The following is a 21010-nucleotide window of genomic DNA, read 5'->3' on the forward strand; positions in this document are numbered from 1 at the left end:
AAAAACTCAGGCTTAAAGAGGGTACAGGGGCACCTGGGAGGCTAGTCAGTTGAACTTCTGACTCTTGATTTTGGCTCAGGTCCTAATCTCAGGGCTGTGAGATCAAACTCTGGCTCTGGGCTTGACCTGGAATGCTTCTCTCCCCATCTCCCCATCCAATGGCCCCTCCACCTACTCATGCACACGTGAGCATGCACACATGTCAGCAGGTGTGCAAGCACGTGGTCTTGCTCTCACACTCTCTCTAAAATAAATAATCATCTTTAAAAAAAAAGAGAGAGTACAATCATTTTCGGGGAAAAGGTCTTTTTTATCCAGGATCCAACACATATAAGGTCTCATTTTGAAATTCTTTATCAGTATAGGACAAACAAAACTTTTTAGTGACTTTTCCCTTAAAAACAACAAACACCAATTAGTATTTACGAGATGTAAATAAGATCTGAATTAGGAAAGGAAATACAGGAATTTAGTGGAAAAATAGGAATGAGGTTAAAAATTCCATTTTTTGAAATCTTGCCATTTTGCGACGACATGGATGGAACTAGAGGGTATTATGCTTAGCGAAATAAGTCAATCAGAGAAAGACAATTATCATATGATCTCCCTGATATGAGGAAGCTGAGAGGCAACATGGGGGGTTTGGGGGGTAGGAAAAGAATAAATGAAACAAAATGGGATCGGGAGGGAGACAAACCATAAGAGCCTCTTAATCTCACAAAGCAAACTGAGGTTTGCCAGGGGGAGGGGGGTCGGGAGAGGGTGGTGGGGTTATGGACATTGGGGAAGGTATGTGCTATGAAGTGTGTAAACCTGGCGATTCACAGACCTGTACCCCTGGGGCTAATAATACATATGTTAATAAAAAAATTTTTTTAATTCCATTTTCAAAAAATGGTAAGGAAACCAGTGAGCTTCTGCTCACTCCCCAGTCACCTGTTCATTCTGTCCCTATTCCTTACCTAAAAGCTCTGCAGGAGTGAGTAGCAAGTGGCCAACAGAAGGGAAAACAGTGTGGCTCCTTTTGAATAGGGCAATGCCACAGGAAGAGGACAAAAATGATTAAGAAATCCACAAACCTCCTTAGTTTAAATTGATAGGAAGACCTCTGGTCCTATGGGAAATGATACTCCCTATTCATGCCTACTTGGGCAAGTAACTGAAGGAGGAAGAGTTTGTCTGGAAATACACAGACTTTCATATTCAGAATTAAATTAGTTCCAAATTTATAACATTCTCACCTCCGCATGGTTAAGAAATGTGGGCTGGAGAATATCTAATTCCAGCAGTATACTGGACTGGATACTATGAAGGGACCTCTTTGTTTCTACCAAAAAATGACTTTTCACGTTAAGCATGACTTTTATTGCACTGCTGAGATGGAAAGAAATAAAAGAAACATCTACAAGAAACTCGCCAACCCCAAATACACACACACAGTACAAACAAACCCTGAGCTAAATTCAAAGCTTCAAGAAAAAAAAAGCAAACAAAACACTGCAATTAAAAAAGTCTTGGGGCACCTAGGTGGCTCAGTCAGCTAAGTGTTTGCCTTTGGTTCAGGCCATGATCCCAGGGTCCTGGGATCAAGCCCCAGGTTGGGGGTCTCTGTTCAATGGGAGCCTTTTTTTTCCCTCTCCCTGTCGCTGCCCCTGCTTGTACTCTTTCTGTGTCAAATAAATAAATAAAATCTTTATATTAAAAAAAGCAAGTTTTCATTCTTGCCATAAGTAACAGTCTTGCCAAGATACATGAACCATGTTTTTAAACAGTCATGTCACTATGAGATGTACCTTTTAAGTTTTTATTTAAATTCCAGTTAGTTAACATACAATGTAATTTTACTTTTCAGGTATACAATATAGTGATTCAACACTTCCATACAACACCCAGGGTTCATCACAAGTGCACTCCTTAATGCCCATCACCTATTCAACCCACTCCCTCACCCAGTTCCAGTCTCGTAACTACTGATTTGTTCTAACAGATGCACTTTTTTTTTTAAAGATTTTATTTATTTATTTGACAGAGAGATCACAAGTAGGCAGAGAGGCAGGCAGAGAGGGGGAAGCAGGCTCCCCGCTGAGCAGAGAGCCTGATGTGGGCTCGATCCCAGGACCCTGAGATTATGACCTGAGCCTAAGGCAGAGGCTTTAACCCACTGAGCCACCCAGGCGCCCCCTAACAGATGCATTTCTAATAAAGTTTTACTTTTATGTTAAAAAAAGTCTTGTTGCTCATTTTAATCACTGTGGGAGCTGTACCTGGGGCACCTTTAATAAGAAAGGATCCTCTTATTATATGCAACTGATGAATTATTGAACACTACATCTGAAACTAATGATGTACTATATGTTGGCTAATTTAATTTAAATTAAAAAAAGAAGGATGCCCTGAAAGGAGATGAAATGGTCCCAAATTTTAGTGCCTTCCAGCTGAAGCAAACACAAATAATCCTTGAAGGAAAACATCCTTAGTTTGGATCCCTAGATTTCCAAAGATTAAAACCAATCAAAGATAAACTCTCAAAGATAAGCATGGCCCAAAAAACTAAACCAATAAAATGAATCAACAGAAACAATACATGGCAGAATGTAAGATATATTGAACAAAATGAACAAGCAAAAGATAGTACCAAACAACAAGAAAGAGTTGGGGAGAGAAGGAACAGAGCTTCTACAAATCAAAGATTACAATATTGAATTTAAAAATACGAGGAATAAACTACAGATCAGAGACAAATACAGAGAACTAATAAACTGGAAAGGAGACCTTAATAAAGTACCCAGGATATAGCCAGAATAACAAGGAAACGGAAAGCATGAAAGAGAGATTAAGAAAGGGATGAAAGAAAACAAAATTCTAAAACATTTCTTTTTTTATTTTTTAATATTTTATTCATTTATCTGACACAGAGAGATCACAAGTAGGCAGAGAGGCAGGCAGAGAGAGAAGGGGGAAGCAGGCTCCCCGCTGAGCAAAGAGCCCGACGTGGGGCTCGACCCCAGGACCCTGAGATCATGACCTGAGCCGAAGGCAGAGGCTTAACCCACTGAGCCACCCAGGTGCCCCTAAAACATTTCTATTTAGGGTTCCAAAAAGGTGAGAAGAGAGACAATGGATGAAAACCAGTATTTGCAAAGATTCTGGCTGATAATTTTCCAAAATGATAAATGACAATTCATAAATAGAGGAAATACACTGAAGTTGTTTGAACCATATGGAAGTATAGGTCAAAATGGTTTAATATTGTCAATTACACATGGTTTAACCTATACCAAGCTAGATAAAGACAAAGAAACACCTAAATTCACTGTAGTGAAAATGCAGAATACCAAAAACAAACTACCTTAAAAACAACCTGAGAGGGGTGCCTGGGTGGCTCAGTGGGTTAAGCCTCTGCCTTCGGCTCAGGTCATGATCTCAGGGTCATGGGATCGAGCCCCACATCGGGCTCTCTGCTCAGCGGGGAGCCTGCTTCCCCCTCTCTCTGCCTGCCTCTCTGCCTACTTGTGATCTCTTTCTCTCGCTCTCTCTCTCTGTTAATAAATAAATAAAATCTTAAAAAAAAAAAAACCTGAGAGAGGGTGCCTGGATGGCTTAGTTGTTAAGCGTGTGCCTTTGGCTCAGGCCATGATCCCAGAATCCTGGGACTGGAGCCCACATGGGGCTCCCTGCTCAGCAGGAAGCCTTCTTCTCCCTTTCTCACTTCCCCTGCTTGTGTTCCTTCTCTCTGTGTCTCTGCCAAATAAATAAATAAAAAATCTTAAAAAAAACCTGAGAGAAAAGAAATAGGATTTCTAACGAAATGACAATTAGGCTGATACCAATTTTTCTTTTTTTTTTTTTTTTAAAGATTTTATTTCTTTATTTGACAGACATAGATCACAAGTAGGCAGAGAGGCAGGCAGAGAGAGAGAGGGGAGGAAGCAGGCTCCCCGCTGAGCAGAGAGCCCGATGCGGGGCTCGATCCCAGGACCCTGGGATCATGACCTGAGCCGAAGGCAGAGGCTTTAACCCACTGAGCCACCCAGGCGCCCCCTGATACCAATTTTTCAAAAGCAAAAAAGGAATCCAAAGGACAGTGGAATAAAATTTTAAAGTACTGAGAAAAAAGAACTGCCAACCTAGAAATGTTTACCTCACAAATCTTCACTCAAGACAAAAAGGCAAAAAAAAAAACCCCAGTTATGTTCATACACACACAAACTAGGCATTTACTGCCAACAGATGTTAACTAGAGGAACTTTTAAAATTAGATACTTCGGAAGGAAGGAACAGACTCCTATTAACAAGATCCACTTCTGCTTGGTAAAGGACAGAGAACGTCAGATGGGATTAACAATATATAATAATTTGCTATTTATAGCCCCAAATATAGACTCAGAAAAGCTGAAAAACAGAGATGGAGAAAGACATAACAGGCAAATACTAATAAGTTGTAGTAGCTATTTGAATACCAAAGTAGACTTTAAGATAAAAAATGCATTATTAAGGATGGAGAAAGTCAGCAAATAATGTAAAATATTAAATTCATCAGGAAGATTAAAGTTATAAATTTAAATGATCTTAATAAATTGCCTCAAAATAAGTAAAAGGTAAAAATTGGTAAGGTAAAATCAAACATCATAATGGGAGATTTCAAAATACTGTATTATTGGGGCACCTGGGTGGCTCAGTAGAGCCTCTGCTTTCGGCTCAGGTCATGATCCCAGGGTCCTTCAGATCAAGCCCCACACTGGGCTCTCTGCTCTGCAGGGAGCCTGCTTCCTCCTCTCTCTCTCTGCCTGCCTCTCTGCCTACTTGTGATCTCTATCAAATAAATAAATAAAATCTTTCCTTAAAAAAAGCCTCTGCTTTCGGCTCAGGTCATGATCCCAGGGTCCTTCAGATCAAGCCCCACACTGGGCTCTCTGCTCTGCAGGGAGCCTGCTTCCTCCTCTCTCTCTCTGCCTGCCTCTCTGCCTACTTGTGATCTCTATCAAATAAATAAATAAAATCTTTCCTTAAAAAAAGAATTACCTTTAAAAAATACTTTATTATTGGTAGACCAAAGGAAAAAAAACTCAATAAAATTTGCAAATCACAAAAAAAATTTGCAAATTACAACCCAAAGTCTACCTTATTAGGCTCCAAGACCAATAATTAGAGAACCCTGTGCCCAAGAACACATTCTTCTTGAACACAAATAGAAAAATTACAAAAATTCATGACATACTAAGTCATAAAATAACGTTCAAAGTATTAATACCACAAAAACATATCTTCCACAGCAGAAATGTCCACAATAGCCATACTGTGGAAGGAGCCGAGACGTCCTTAAACAGATGAATGGATAAAGAATATGTGGTTCGTATATACAATGGAATATTACTCAGCCATTAGAAAGGATGAATATCTACCACTTACAATGACATGGATGGAAGTGGAGGGTATCATGCTATCAGAGAAAGACAATTATCATATGGTTTCACTAATACGTGGAATATAAGAAAGAGGGCAGAGAACAATAGGGGAAGGGAGGGAAAACTGAATGAGAAGAAATCAGAGGGAGACAAACCATGAGAGACTCTTGACTTGGGGAAACAAACTGAGGGCTGCGGATAGGGAGGAGGATGGGGAGATAGAGTAACTGGGTGATGGACATTAAAGGAGGGCATGTGATGTGATGAGCACTGGGTGTTACATGCAACTAATAAATCACTGAACATATATCAAAAATTAATGATATACACTATGTTGGCTAATTGAATTTAAATTTTAAAAAAGCTTATTTTCCAGACATAACTTAATTTTCTATAATAAAATTAGATGGTAAAACCAAAAGAATGAACCAAATCAGCTATTTTAAAACCTCTCATAGTGGGGTGCCTGGGTGGCTCAGTCAGTTAAGCACCTGTCTTCAGCTCAGGTCATGATCCCAGACTCCCAGAATTGAGCCCCACATCGAGCTCCCTGCTCAACCAAGATTCTGCTTCTCCCTCTCCCACTCCCCATGCTTGTGCTCTCTCTGTCAAATAAATAAATAAATCTTTAAAATAAAATAAAACCTCTCATAGCAATTCATGGATCAATGAAAAAATCAAAATGAAATCTAAGATATCTAGGACTAAAAGACAATGAAAATAATACATAACTGTGAAGAGTCAAAACAGGAGTTGGCACTTTATCATCTTAAATGCTTATATTAGAAAATAAAAAAAGATATATATTTAACATTGGGTTTCATCCTAAGAATTGGCAAGGACAGAAAAGGGGAGGGATGACTGGAACAAAACCCAAAGAAAGCAAAACAGGGATAATAAAGAATGGAAATGAACGAACTAGGAACACAAAGCTATAATAGAAAGAATCAAAAAGCCACAAAGTTGATTCTTTGAAAACATACTAGAGAGGCTGTAAAACTTGCTCAAGGCTACATGGCCAACAAATGGAGAAGCCAGCACTTAAATCTAGGTAGTCTGTCTCCAGAGTCCAGGTTTTTCACTACTATGCTCCACTGCCCTAAAAGTGCTACACATAAAAAGAAAGGATTGTTATGTTTGACCACATTAATCTTAATGACCTCATGTATCATGAATACCATAAAGCAAGATATATACAACACATACAATTAAGAAAAGATTAGTATTCAGAAAAAAAACCTCTTATAAATCAATAAGGAAAATACAATAACCCAACAGACAAACGGGAAAAACATAGGAACATGCATTTCACCAAAAAGAAAACATCACTATCCAATAACCGTATGAGAAGATGCTCCACCACATAAGTAATCTACGAAATGGAAAATAAAAGTATAATGGGAGGATATTTCATGTGAGTTGAATTGACAAAAACTTAAAAATTTACTAACAAACATTGGCAGAGATGTAGACCTATGGGAATTCTTATCTACTGATAAACTGGTATAATGCTCTGGAGAAAAATTTGGGTACTATCTTGTATGAATATTCATATAACCCATGACTTGGAAATTCTACTCCTAGATATATATCCTAGAGAAATTCTTGAACATGTACATCCTGAAACATACACAAGGATGTTAATATCAGAAAACAAAACAAAAACAAAAACAAAAACAAAAAAATCCTGGAAACACCTTGTGTCTACCAAAAGAAAAATGGAAAAATTGTGGTGTATTCAGAGTGGAATACTACATAGCAATGAAAATAACTATAATTATGCAAAACAAGGACGATGCTTTGAAACATAATATTGAGTGAAATAAGGAATTTACAGTAGGGTTCTATTTTACGAAGTTCACACACAGGCCAAACTGAATATATCATTTAAATAGGTAGGTAGGCAAATATAGAGATTTATAAAAGAGCAGAACAACAAAGTATGCTTGTATATACAAAATCTTGAATAAATCTCATTTTTGTCTTTTTAATTTTCATCCATTATTTAAGTACTATCTTAAGAAGAAACAAGAGAACCAATGTCAATCTTACCTGCAGAAACACTGAGGAAGTTCTCCTTGGCCATATAAAGGAAACAAAAATGGAGTGTTGCCATAACGTCCAAGACAGTGAAGAAAGTTTTTGGTAGCTTTGAGACCATCTATGGTATTGCTTGCTTTCTCCGATGTCATTGCAATTGAATGCAGGACAAAGTACTGGAGGCTGGGGGTTAATTTCTGTGTTTTTAAATACTCGGAAAATGTAATCTCCTCATAGGCTATGTAAAGATAAAAATTTATCAATTAAAATCAAAATCAAACTTCATTTTAAAAACACTGCACAAAAGACATCAAGTCTGTTCAAGACACTTGGCAAGGGACCAAGGTGGTAATATTACATTTTGGACAGAGACCGCAGATGTTAGGGGAAAAAAAGAACTAGAAACAATTTTACTATCTTAATTGAACTAATGACACAATTTCCAAGCTTTAAATGATGAATCTTTATTTAGTATTTTACAGACTTAAAAAAAAAAACTAGAAAAACATTAAATAATTCATTAACCATCGCAATAGGTTTACAAAAGTGGCAATATTTACTTTGTTATCTTTAAATTGCCAAATAATGTCAATAATTTTTTTTAAAGATTTTATTTATTTATTTGACACAGAGAGAGAGAGCACAAGCAGGCAGAGAGGCAGGCGGAAAGAGAGGGGGAAGCAGGCTCCCCGCTTAGCAGAGTCCGACGCAAGGCTCGATCCCAGGACCCTGAGACCATGACCTGAGCCGAAGGCAGAGGCTTAACCCACTGAGCCACCCAGGTGCCCCAATAATGTCAATAATTACACTTTGAAATATTAAATACATATGACAAACGGCAATTTTTTGGTGAAAACAGTGATAGAGCGATACTTAATTTTTTGGAAATGTATACTTCTTACTAAAACTAAGAACAATAAACTATGACTAAAAAGTAATGAAGTTAATTTCTGTGTGGCTAATGGAACCAGTCTTACTGCCTTACATCAAACCTCAAAACAAGGGACCTAAAAACTACTCATTTAAAGAAGAGGGGAAAAAATGTAACTAGACTGTTAGTGGTAGGAAATACAATTCCGTGACAAAAGAAAAAAAGTAAAGATTATAAAAATTTACTGAGATAACGTAAGTTTACACCACTGTGAAGAATGATTTGGCAGTCTCTAATGGACACGAAGCTTTAAGAGTAAGAGCTTGACTTCTAATATTCCATCAAGTAAAAAAAAATACTGCTGTATTTCTCATTGTAACTTTATAAATGAAACATCAATAGAATATTCTGATTTTGGATAATGTTTCCAGCCCAATGCACTAAAAAGTATAAAGCTCTGATACTGAGATATTCAATTTTCAACAGACTCTGGAAGTAACTGTATGATTTGGGTCAAAGCCAAGACTAGACTCTAATACAGTGGTTCACACTCCCCATACCATCTAGCCTCTTTTTCTTAATCAGTCAAAATGAATAAGTCAATATACCAAGCAAAAGTAATCCTGGGAAAATGAAAAAATATAGATTTTTTTCACAGCTGAAAAAAATTAACACAACAATGAAAAGAGACTTTCATCTATGAAGAATTAGTTGACAGCAGTATTTAATAAGAATAAAAACTAAACACCCAGCATAGCACTTCCACAATGATGAAAACATTCTATAGGTGTACTGTAGCCATAGTAGCTAATAACCACATGTGGCTCCTAAGCACTTCAAATATGGCTAGTCCAACTGGGGAACTGAATTTTAAATTTTATTTAATTTTAATTAATTTTAATTTAAATAAGTACATGTTGTTCATGGCTAACCTACTGGATAGTGCAGAGTAAGAAATGTACTTTAACAAAGACGTGAGTGGCTTACATCAGAGCAAGCATATTAAAGTAAGAAAGTTCAATCAGAGAACACAATTTAATGGAAAACAATACCTTTATATTGATCAGGATGTTTTTCATACTCCATACAAAATGTAAGAAACTTCATTAGCATTCGTTTTTCTACCATAGTAAGTTGTTTGCTATTAAAGACATCTGCTCTAGAACAAGGAACCTGAAAAACATGATTGTAAGTTAAGAAACTGCCTCCTAGTGATACAAGTATTCCAAATCACATTTTTCCCCCTTTAACTATAACAAGATCATTATTTCCATTCTAGCCATCTGTGTTACCTTCCATCAGCTCTAACGGCATCTCTATTGGGTTCAGAGCTAATTAACTTGTGAGCTCTCTTACTTAATTCTGCCAAGTTGCTCTTTATGCCATTAAAAGGCCAATGGCATGTCACCACTAACTGGGTACAAATGAGAGCTCAAATCTAGCAATACTGCCTAATATTAACCATTTCTCAACACCAACATCAGGCTTCAGAATAACTCATGAAAATACTGACAGTAGAAATTTTAATTGAGTAATCTCTTAACTATTTACTTTTCCCACACGGGATTGGAATTCACTGCTTTGCCAGGAAAGTAACAATCCTATTTGCTTATCCTTCCAAAACAAATCATAATAACTTAAGTTCATACTCTGTCGCAATACTTGAGTAGCAAAGTACCTGTTCCACTCTTCCTTCTCGAAATGCAAGAATCCTGGTAATATTTTTGAACTCTGCATATCGACTTACATTAGATTTGATTAAAAGGTCAATTAGCAATCCTCGAGAATACAGCAGCTGTACAAAGAAAATATTTTACAGGATGAAGTAAAAGGTAAAATTGTGGAAAATTGATAAATGCTAAATAAAGACATATAATTCCATTATATTTTTAAATATTTGTAAAAAGCATTATACGTATTAATATTGTAGTACATAACATATTTTATTACAGGTTTACAACTGATTATCTGAAATTCAAAACCCAAAAAACCCTGGAATCCAAAGTTTTTCCATAAATAGTTTGACAACAAAATGACCCAAATTGTTATAAGGCTCTTCTATCTTTGCCCTGCTTACTGTGAATGAATATTTGTACATCTGACTGCAGAAATATTAATAGGTTTAATTAATTAGCTTAATTAATTAAAGACTGCTAAGAATGTTGCCTCATATATAGCATACCAGCACATGTAGTGTATTACTTCCCAAAATAATTTTTTAAATCTAAATAACAGAACACACCAGGCCCAAGGGTTTTGAATAAGAGACTGTAGCCTTATATAAGGGCAGGTGGTTATTAAGAAGACACCAGCTCACTGGACTTCCTCACCAAACAAGAAAGAGAAAGAGTGGTTATGTATTTCCACCACAAGAGTTGAATTTTAAGGTTCCTCTATAATCCTAGCAGTCTAGATTTATATGAGATATGTCTTTCTCAAGAAGTGAGGATGATAGTTATTGCCAGCATGCACAATAGGAATTGATTTAATCTTTCACATCTCTCATAACCAATATTAGACAAAAACAACTTCAACAGTATTATCTTGCCTGCTCTAAATTTAACCATATGGTTAAGTGCAACAGATTCAGCAATGTCCTATACTGATATACTTTTAAATGTCTGACTCAGTAAATGTTAAAAATGTAGATGTTACATCTCTAATGGGGAAGGGAAAGAAAACAATCAGCTTTAATACAAAGAAAAAGGGAATTTCAAAAATCAATACAAACTGTTAGTCTGAGCTAGAGGTCAGTAAGGACTCTGAAAATCAGTATTAGTTAGGTGAATTTTTATAAAGCCCAGCATTGTGCAGAACAAAACTGGCACTGTTATTTTTTTTGGGGGGGGGGGAGACTAATCCAATTACCCTGACTAAATACAGCATGTTATTTCATTATCTTCAGCCTAATACCCTACACAACTGATACAGCCCATGATCTGAAGAATAAATCGCCAAGTATTCTGTAATTATAATAGAAAATAGATTATTCAAATACCTGATTTGTTTAAAAACAATACTTGAAATTCAATGATCCCTCAGTAGTCACAATAATTTCACAAATATTAATACAAACATAAAATGTATTTTCACTTAATAAGATCTAGTAAAGCTTCAGATTTAATGCCAGCTTAAAAATAATGCATTTAAGATAACACTGAGGAGTGAGAACACATTTCAATTAAAACTACACTAAACTGGGGCACCTGGGTGGCTCAGTGGGTTAAAGCCTCTGCCTTCGGCTCAGGTCATGATCCCAGGGTCCTGGGATCGAGCCCTACATTGGGCTCTCTGCTCAGCGGGGAGCCTGCTTCTCCCTCTCTCTCTGCCTACTTGTGATCTCTGTCTGTCAAATAAATAAATAAAATCTTAAAAAAAAAACTACACTAAATTTTTGTCTGAAGCTTAGTAATAACAAGTATAGTATTTAAACCTAAGCCTCTTTTTCACCACTCTCTAAGTGATCTAACAGAAATTTCAGTGATGAGAAACTAAAGAATACCAAGTATCCTTCAATAGAAAAATGGACAAAGTTGTATACTATATATACACAACAGAATTACTTGGTCATAAAAGAGAATGAAATCTTGCCATTTGCAACAACATGGTTGGACCCAGAGGGCAGTATACTAAGTGAAATAAATCAGAGAAAGACAAACACCATATGATTTCACTCATATATGGAATCTAAAACAGAAAACATTTAAACAAAGAAACAAAAAAACACACTCTTAACTACAGAGAACAAACTGGGTGGTTGCCAGAGAGATGGGTAGGTGTGGTTGGATGAAACAGATAAAGGGAATTAAGAGTTACAGTTACACATGGAGATGAAAAGTACAGCACAGGGTACATAGTCAATAATATTACAACAATGTTACATGGTGACAGATGGTGAGTAAGCGTGGTGAGCAATGAGTAAATGTATAGAAGTGTCTAATCAATATGCTGTACAACTGAAATTAATACAATATTGTATGTTAATTATACTTAAGTAAAAATAAATAAGAATACTTCATTTTGATTAAAATATTGAGAATTAAATTTAATAATTAAATTAAATTAAATTAAATTAATTAATAATGTATCATCTTTGCTTCACTTGGCCATGTTGGTTCCATAATAATTAAGGGTATGGACTTCTCAGAAAAGAGTTTTAATTCTAAGAACTTCAACCTTGATTTTCTCTATTACTCTAAGCAGTATAATATCATACTATAATAATACTATATATACTATATAAAAATAAGTATTTTAATTAACTAACCTATAATAATACTATACCTACTATATAAAAATGGTAAGTATTTTAACTAACCAACCCTGAGTAGTATAAGACTACTTGGGTTGTGGGAGGCGGGGAGGGAAAAAAATGAAACAAGATGGGACCGGGGGAGGTAGACAAACCATAAGAGACTCTTAATCTCCAGAAACAAACTGAGGGTTGCAGAGGAGTGGGGGTGGCTGGGTGATAGACATTGGGGAGGGTATGTGCTATGGTAAGTGCTGTGAAGTGTGTAAGACTGATGATTCACAGACCTGTACTCCTGTAGCAGATAATACATTATATGTTAATAAAAAATTTTTAAAAGAAGAAATAGGAAAAAAAAGCCTATATTTATGTGGATGTGTTCTGTAAACTACAAAGCACCACAGTAATGTGTTAATTTTACCATGACTTTGAGATGGAATATATGTAGAAATGTCAAGTAGTTTGGAGAAATCAAACTGGACTTTAGGAAAGAGGTAGGGCTTGAAATAGATATTTGGCAATCATCCTAAATGTAGATGCAATAACTGAAATTAGGACAGACTTTCCAAGGAGTAACTGCCCCAATATCGTGGAATGTACTGATTTCCATACCACAGGTACTGAGTAAATATTCGCTAAATGACTAACATTAAAAAATGATAATAAATCTCATATTGCTATGGCTCTACATTCTTTAGCTATTGCTGCTTTTACAGGATGAATTTATTACTGATTATTTTTAAATATACAAAACCATGAAAACTACTATGCAGGACAAAGTACAACTGTCTTGACTATTCTAGACACATCTGTTTTTTAATTTACCCTAAAAGAACCACTATTGTGATCCAGTGAAACTCATGAAAATACCCAGAAATCTTAAAAGTCTCCTCAAACATCTTAGCATCTAATTAAACTATCTCCCCTCCACTATAATCAGCATTCACTTTCTTTTATACAAGTGAATCATTTCCTACATTAATTCCAAAAATTGATACAGCACCATCTTCTATCATTTTCCTTTGCAATATTTATACTGTATTTCAGCTACCATAAGGGTTAGAAACTATTATAAACTAGTGTTGATTCTTAACCAACATTTGTATCATCTTTTAGTTAGGCATTCCAAATTCCTAGTAACCAATTAAAAATGAAAATTCCAGAACAAAGCCCATTTGTCACTTGAAATCAGTTTTTTTGTTTTATTTTTTGGTTTTGTAAAACTTATTTTCTGTTCAAGACAACAGGAAGACCATTAGTAAACTATGATTAAACTTCACCCAGAAATCAATAGCTAAGGTAACATGGAAAAAATGCTACATTTCAAAGCACGACAGGGGCACAGTGGCTGGAGAAGGTCGAACAGATGGCGCAGAAATAATAAGTAGGACCAAAGTAGCACACAACTCAGAGGAGGATAGAATCAGACACAGAGAGCTATGTGATAGAAAGAAACAAAGGGTAGTAAAATTTACTCCCATTTTTAGGCATCAGGTTCAAAGAGGGCAGCAGTATGAGTGTATGGGATTGTATCAGCAAAATGTGAGGAATATGCAATTACTCTCTCTACTCTGTAACTGGGAACTTCAAGAGAGCACTTAAATTGAAAAGCCTAGTTTTGAGGTAAGTCTAAGTTATTTACCATGCTTTCCTACTTCTTTTTAATTTCTTATTGTTTGCCCTCAATTTATGGGATTTGATCTGTTTCTTTCTACTTTCTCCCAGCCCTATTTCTAATCTTTTTTTTTTAAAGATTTTCATTTATTTACTTGAGAGAGAGCGAGAGAAGAGAGAAAGTGTGCACGCACAGGAGCAGGGGGGAGGGGCAGAAAGAGAAGCAGACTCTCCATTGAGCAGGGAGCCTGATGTGGGGTTCAATCCAAGGGCTCTGGGATCAAGACCTAAGCCGAAGGCAGACAATCAACTGAGCCATCCAGGTGCTCCCTATACCTAACCGTTTAAGACCATTATCCTTGCTGGTTTTCTGTTCTTTTTGTGCTAAATTAACCTTGCTTCCTATAAAACCAATACAACATTGTACTCTCCAAAGACTCAGGGACCTCCTCTGAAGTTACACTGACCTATCATCAGAATTCAGGACTGAAACCTAACCAAAGACAACAGCATTGTTCCCAGCCTCCCAACTATTAAATTATCCTCCAAAGCCCTCACACCAGAACAGATGATTTTCAAAAATGCATCTGTTTATTCCAAATGTTCATCATCATACAGATGTTAAAATAGTTACTATATAGAAGGGCTAAAAAAGTTCATTGAATAAACTATAAATATAACATAAATTTATAATTAGGTTCATTAGAATTTTTCTCTTGATAGAATTGACAGTGTCCATACAGTAGGAGAATATTAGAGTGGACTCTGTGCTCCAGTACAAAAGAATTCTTGTGCTATAGTACTGAGCTTTTTTTTTTAAGGATTTTATTTATTTATTTGACAGAGATCACAAGTAGGCAGAGAGGCAGGCAGAGAGAGAGAGGGGGAGAAGCAGGCTCCCTGCTGAGCAGAGAGCCCAATGTGGGACTTAATGCCAGGACCCTGGGATCATGACCTGAGCCGAAGGCAGCAGCTCAACTGACTGAGTCACCCAGATGCCCAGTACTGAGCATTTTTAATGCATTTTTAAACCTATATTTAAAGAATATTTTAACTGAATTATAAATCTCTGGCTACTATCTCTTTATAAAACAAATGTTCCATACTTTACAAAATAAAATTATGAAAACTGGGTTTATGGTCCCACATGCTATTTTCAATCAGTTAAAAATTAGTATTATTCTAACGATAAGATGAAGATAATTAGTACTTACTTTTGATACCAAATCAATATTAAATCTCCTGCCTTCTTTAATAATTTGTGAGTAAGTAATCCTATTTTTCTTTGGTTGCAATGCAGTGTCTTCTGCTGTAGGCACATTTTCACTTGTTTCTTCTTCTGATGCTGACTTCACACAAGTTTTGTTGTCATAATGCTTTTCTTTTTCCCCTGTTACTTCCACATCATGTATTTCTAGGGCAGTCTCTAGATCACTGCTTGGAGTTTGTTCTTTGGGCGCTTCACAGATCACACTGCATAATGACTCATCTCCTGAAGGCAGACAGGCAGAATGTGCAGCTTCTGTGGGGTTCCCAGATATCACAGAAGCACGATTTTTCTGCAGTGCACCAGCTTCTTCAACATCTTCATGTAAATTCTGACTAATGAGAAATTATAATAACAATACACTTTTGATAATTGTACTGGCTACATTTTATACTATTTTAATGGCAATTTTTATTTCTTTACCTCATTTATTTTATCAAGTTCAGTATATATTTTGCCTTATATGAACCACGCAGTAAACATTCACCTGTTAAGATTTCTATACAATATGAAACACAGTTAATATTTTAAAAATACACATAAAGACTTCAGAGTTTAGTAGGGTCTGTCACATGTACACTTTTGAGACTTTAATGCCATAGGGGAATTGTATTTTAGAAACAAATCAAAAGTGGTTACGAGCACAGCCTTCACAATAAACAGGACAATGTCCAAACCCTGTGATTAGGTAACTCTGTGAACTTAGACAGTTATTTATCCTCTCTGATCTAAATTATCCATCTATAACACATGGATAATAGCATTTACCTCACAAGGTTGCTTTGAAGATTAATAGTTTATTCTCCATGGTATCACATGCAAAGAACCTGTCACAGTGCCTAGCATACAGTAAATGTTCAACAATGGTAGTTATCAAAGATTAATATTATTGATGGTGTGACAGAGCTAGAAAAAGTCTGCCATAAAGTTTAGGTTGGCTTATCACAATGTGCTATCTAAGAGGATCTTTTTGTATTCTTTCCTGCTTTATTTGTTTTAGTATTAGTGTCTATTACTCTATTTCAAAGTTACTACTACAGTTAACATTCTCGGTCCATTATTGCCTTGACTGATAAAACAGGCTCCTGTTCAATCTACCTGCATTACGTATTTCACTTTCATGTTATCCTCCATAGATAACCTACATTTCATTAAGTTGACCTACTGCGGGGGTGCCTGAGTGGCTCAGTGGGTTAAGCCTCTGCCTTTGGCTCGGGTCATGATCTTGGGGCCCTGGGATCAAGCCCTGTATCAGGGTCTCTGCTCAGCAGGGAGCCTGCTTCGCCCCCCCCCCTTTGCCTACTTGTGATCTCTGTCTGTCAAATAAATAAATAAAATCTTAAAAAAAAAAGTTGACCTACTATGAAACACTAAAAATGCCAGTAATAGGCCTTGGGAAGTAAACACCTGCTAACTGATTGCTCAAGAACTTATAGCTGCTCTTTCTTATATGATCTCTAAACCCTACCCCATAAAATCTTCTTCCTGCCTCTAACCCACATCACCTTCTTTATAAACTATTTTCTAGTCTTATCTCTCGTTTTCAGACATAGTATCTCTCTGAGTCTATCAACTCTAATCTCCCATGATTTGGACCGTATCATTTTTGTCCCCTGGGTTATTCATCCCACTACCATATATCGTAATTCTCCTACTCTCAAAAATAAGCATGTACTTTAACAACCGATTGTAAGAAAAAATTTTAAATATTTCCCCCCAAACCTTCCTTAAACCAACTATACGTATCGTTCTATTACTCCATGTCCCCACAATACACACATGCAGTTTACCTTGCATTTATTTATCAGTTCCTTAAAATAGTCCTTTGGTTGTTCAGGATATACTTTATCTCTGAAGTAGACTTTAATTCCCTTGAGGGAAGATCAGAACATCTACATTTATGTGTCCCTCAAAGCACCTACTGCACTGCTCTACAGACATGCTATCAAATAAATTCTTGAAGAATAAATGGTTTCTGCATGCCAAGAGGGTGTTTGTGTGTGTGTGTGTGTGTGTGTGTGTGTGTGTGTAAACATGAAACAAACGGAATTTGTAAAAAGCACAAGGTGCGAGGCCAGGAAAAAGCAATAAATTATTAATTCGAAAGTCTGAGTACAATTAAAAAGTATATTACTGGGGCACCTGGGTGGCTCAATGGGTTAAGCCTCTGCCTTGGGCTTAGGTCACGATCTCAGGGTCCTGGGATGGAGCCCCGCATCAGGCTCTCGGCTAAGCAGGGATCCTGCTTCCTCCTCTCTCTCTGCCTGCCTCTCTGCCTACATGTGATCTCTCTGTCAAATGAATAAAATCTTAAAAAAATTTAAAAATTGAGGAGAGACAAGATGGCAGGGAAGTAGGAGGAGGCGCCGTTTCAACCTGTACCCTAAAGTGAGCTGATTACCTACCAAAGAACTCCGATCACACATGAAATCAGCCTGAGATCAGAATTATACACGTCTGGATCTCTACAGGGGCAGAAGACGCCAGTGGGCAGGTAAAGTGGAGTGGGAACATCGGACTGATATCGGAAGAGAAACAAAAGGGGGAGGGAGCCACCAGAGGCGACCGACTGGAGAGTAATACCCCAGTACAAGAGTGTCCTGCGTCTGGGGACCAGCATTAACTTGGAATCTGGTTGAAAGCACTCAAAAAGAGCAAAGGATCGCAGGGGGAAATTGTGGGAATCGGGGCATATAGGGACAGGGGCTTAAGTCCCCGTACCCAGGAAAGCCTCCCGTGGCGCTGAGCCAGAGAGAGTGCATCGGAGAAACCAGGTCTTGGTCCCTGAGCCGCCAGCGCGCCCGAGAACGCGTGGGGTCCAGCTCCCGTGAGGGGCAGGGAGCCAAGCCAGATGGCAGAACGCGCACCTTGCTATCAGCCTGAGACGTGCGTGCCCCACACCCTCCCCTGAGAGAGGTGCACGAAGGCCCAGCCTGGTGCTCTGGGACCCGCGCCGTGCTAGAGCCTGAGAAGCGCACGCCCCACACACTCCCCTGGGGAGAGGTGCCCTCAAGCCCGGCGCTCTTAGACCCGGAAAGTCCAGGCACTCCCAGCCCGGGCCAGCGGGAAAACCTCACTGTGCAATCGCTGCTTGGAACCTCTCTGGCGGTCTGGAGCTGCCCAGACAGCTGCCGCTGCCGTGGTTTTGCGTACAAGCAGGAGATCCTGCGTCCCAAGGGACCGCGACTAGGAACCTGCCCTGCCAGCGGCCAAGGGGGAATTTATATGGGCTCTGCAGCACCCGCAGGGGAGCAGACTGAGGCTTCTCACTGAGAGGGAGGTTGGGGTGCAGTTTGCTTTCCTCTAAACCTCCAAAAACCATCAAAAGCTGTCAAGGCGAGAGAAAAGAAGTGAACAAACATAAAAACCTCCAGAGAACAAAAGCCTGAAAAACCAGTTTCCTCAGAGCCCACACCCTTGAGGCGGGCAGGAGGACTTTACTCAGGGAACATCACTGACTGAAAACCCACGTGGCAGTCCTCTCCCCCAGAAAAAAAAAAAAAAAAAAAAGACTACGAGAGAACAACCACCACTACTTCATAGATACAACTTTTATTTTTAACTCATTCCCACTATTCTGGTTCATTTTTTTTTCTTTTTTTATATAGATAATTTTTTAACCTATTTACCATCACAGTGAGATGTCCAGTACATCAAATTCCATAATAAACTTCTAACCTGAACTTTTTGATACATACACCTGTGTTTTTCTTTTGCTTTTCTATTTTTTTTAATTTTTATTTTAAATTTTAGTTTAGTCCAGTTTATTCTTTTTATTTTTACTTTGTAATAGTCATAGAGTTAAACTTCAAGGTAACCCCCTTTCTCCAATCAATGCTACCCCTATAGGTAAACCAATTTTTAATCCCCCTTTATCTTAGGAAAGTTGAGTCCTTTAACAAAGATATCAAGACACATCCAGGAAGAATCAAAATAACCTCCCTCGCCCACACTGAGAATCTATAACCACACTCCCATCTTTTTCTTCCGCCAGTGTTTCTGTGTATTTCTGTTTCTCCTGATAGTATGTAAATCTTATACGTGGGGTTCTTCTGACGAGGTTCTTACTTTTTTTGCTTTTATATATATATATTCTCTGGGCATATATTTTATCAGTCTTTTTGTTTGCCTGTTTTTGTTTGTATACTTCATAAATCTTACCTTGGGGCCCATTTGGGCTGAACCTTCTCTTTTATCTTCCCTTTTTTTCCTGTCTCTCTTTTTTCTTTTTCTTTTCTTTTTTCTCTCATTTTCTCTCCTTCTCCCTTTTTTGCCTGTCTCTCTCTCTCTCTATTTTAGTTTTCTTTTCTTTTTTCTCTCATTTGGGTGGGGAATCCTGAGTGCTCAGAAGCGTTCCAGGGTGCACCTTGACTGCACCACGGTCGATACATCCAACGACATCTGTTCAGCCATCTCTCACCAAAATGACTAGGAGGAGGAATCCCCAACAGAAGAAAAATACAGAGGATGGGCCTTCTGCAACAGAGCTAACGGCTATCAACATAGACGATATGTCGGAAAGAGAATTCAGGCTAACAATTATCCAAGCAATAGCTAGGTTGGAGAAAGCCATGGATGACCAAACAGAATTGATTAAGGCAGAAATGAAAGCCACCAGGGATGATGATCACAATGTTAGGACAGAGCTGAAAGCCACCAGGGATGAGGTTCACAATGCTCTCAATGAGTTCCAATCTAATCTAAATTCTCTAAAAGCTAGGGTAACTGAGACAGAAGATAGAATTAGTGATCTGGAGGACAAACAGATAGAGAGAAAGGATCAGGACGAAGCCTGGAACAAACTGCTTAGAAGCCACAAAAACAGAATCAGGGAAATAAATGATGCCATGAAACGTTTCAATGTCAGAATTATTGGAATACCTGAAGGGAAGGAGAAAGAAAGAAGTCTAGAAGATACAGTGGAACAAGGTCCTCAAGAAAATTTTCCCAATCTCGCAAATGGAACCAGCGTTCATGTGCTAAGGGCAGAACGGTCTCCCCCCAAGATTATAGATTCCAAAAAAACATCCAGGCACCTGATAGTAGAATTGAGAAATCAAAATTGTAGATACAATCTCTTGAAAGCAGCTAGGACAAAGAAGCTCCTTACATACAGAGGAAAGCCCATCAGAATAACGTCAGACCTGTCCACAGAGACCTGGCAAGCCAGAAAGGGCTGGCAAGATATATTCAGGGCACTAAATGACAAGAACATGCAGCCAAGAATACTTTATCCAGCAAGACTGACATTCAAAATGGATGGAGAGATAAAGAGTTTCTAAGACCGGCAAGGCTTAAAAGAGTATGCGACCACCAAGCCGACACTGCAGGAAATATTAAGGGGGGGGTTCTATAAAAGAGGAAAAGTCCTAAGAATAGCATTGCACAGAAATATAGAGACAATCGACAGAAAGAAAGACTTCAAAGGTAACACGATATCAATAAAAACGTATCTCTCAATAATCACTCTCAATGTGAATGGCCTAAATGTGTCCATAAAATGACACAGTGTTGCAGACTGGATAAAATGACAGGACTCATCCATATGTTGTCTACAAGAG

The 21010-nt window shown here is 37.7% G+C and overlaps 1 protein-coding gene across 1 annotated transcript in view; it reads right to left on the reverse strand.

The window, feature by feature from the left end:
* Positions 1-7453: 7453 nt before the first annotated feature.
* Positions 7454-21010, reverse strand: part of CHM (CHM Rab escort protein) — a gene marked incomplete at its 3' end in the record, with an annotated part of 97057 nt that continues 83500 nt past the window's right edge. Inside the window, exons 5-8 of the mRNA XM_080795336.1 lie at positions 15397-15784; positions 9995-10111; positions 9369-9489; positions 7454-7683 (exon numbers count right to left, since the gene is read on the reverse strand). Coding sequence (XP_080651462.1) covers positions 7454-7683; positions 9369-9489; positions 9995-10111; positions 15397-15784 — 856 coding nt within the window. The remainder of the gene's footprint in view (positions 7684-9368; positions 9490-9994; positions 10112-15396; positions 15785-21010) is intronic.

The sequence above is a fragment of the Martes martes genome, assembly GCF_963455335.1.
Source record: "Martes martes genome assembly, chromosome: X".
Lineage (NCBI taxonomy): Eukaryota > Metazoa > Chordata > Mammalia > Carnivora > Mustelidae > Martes > Martes martes.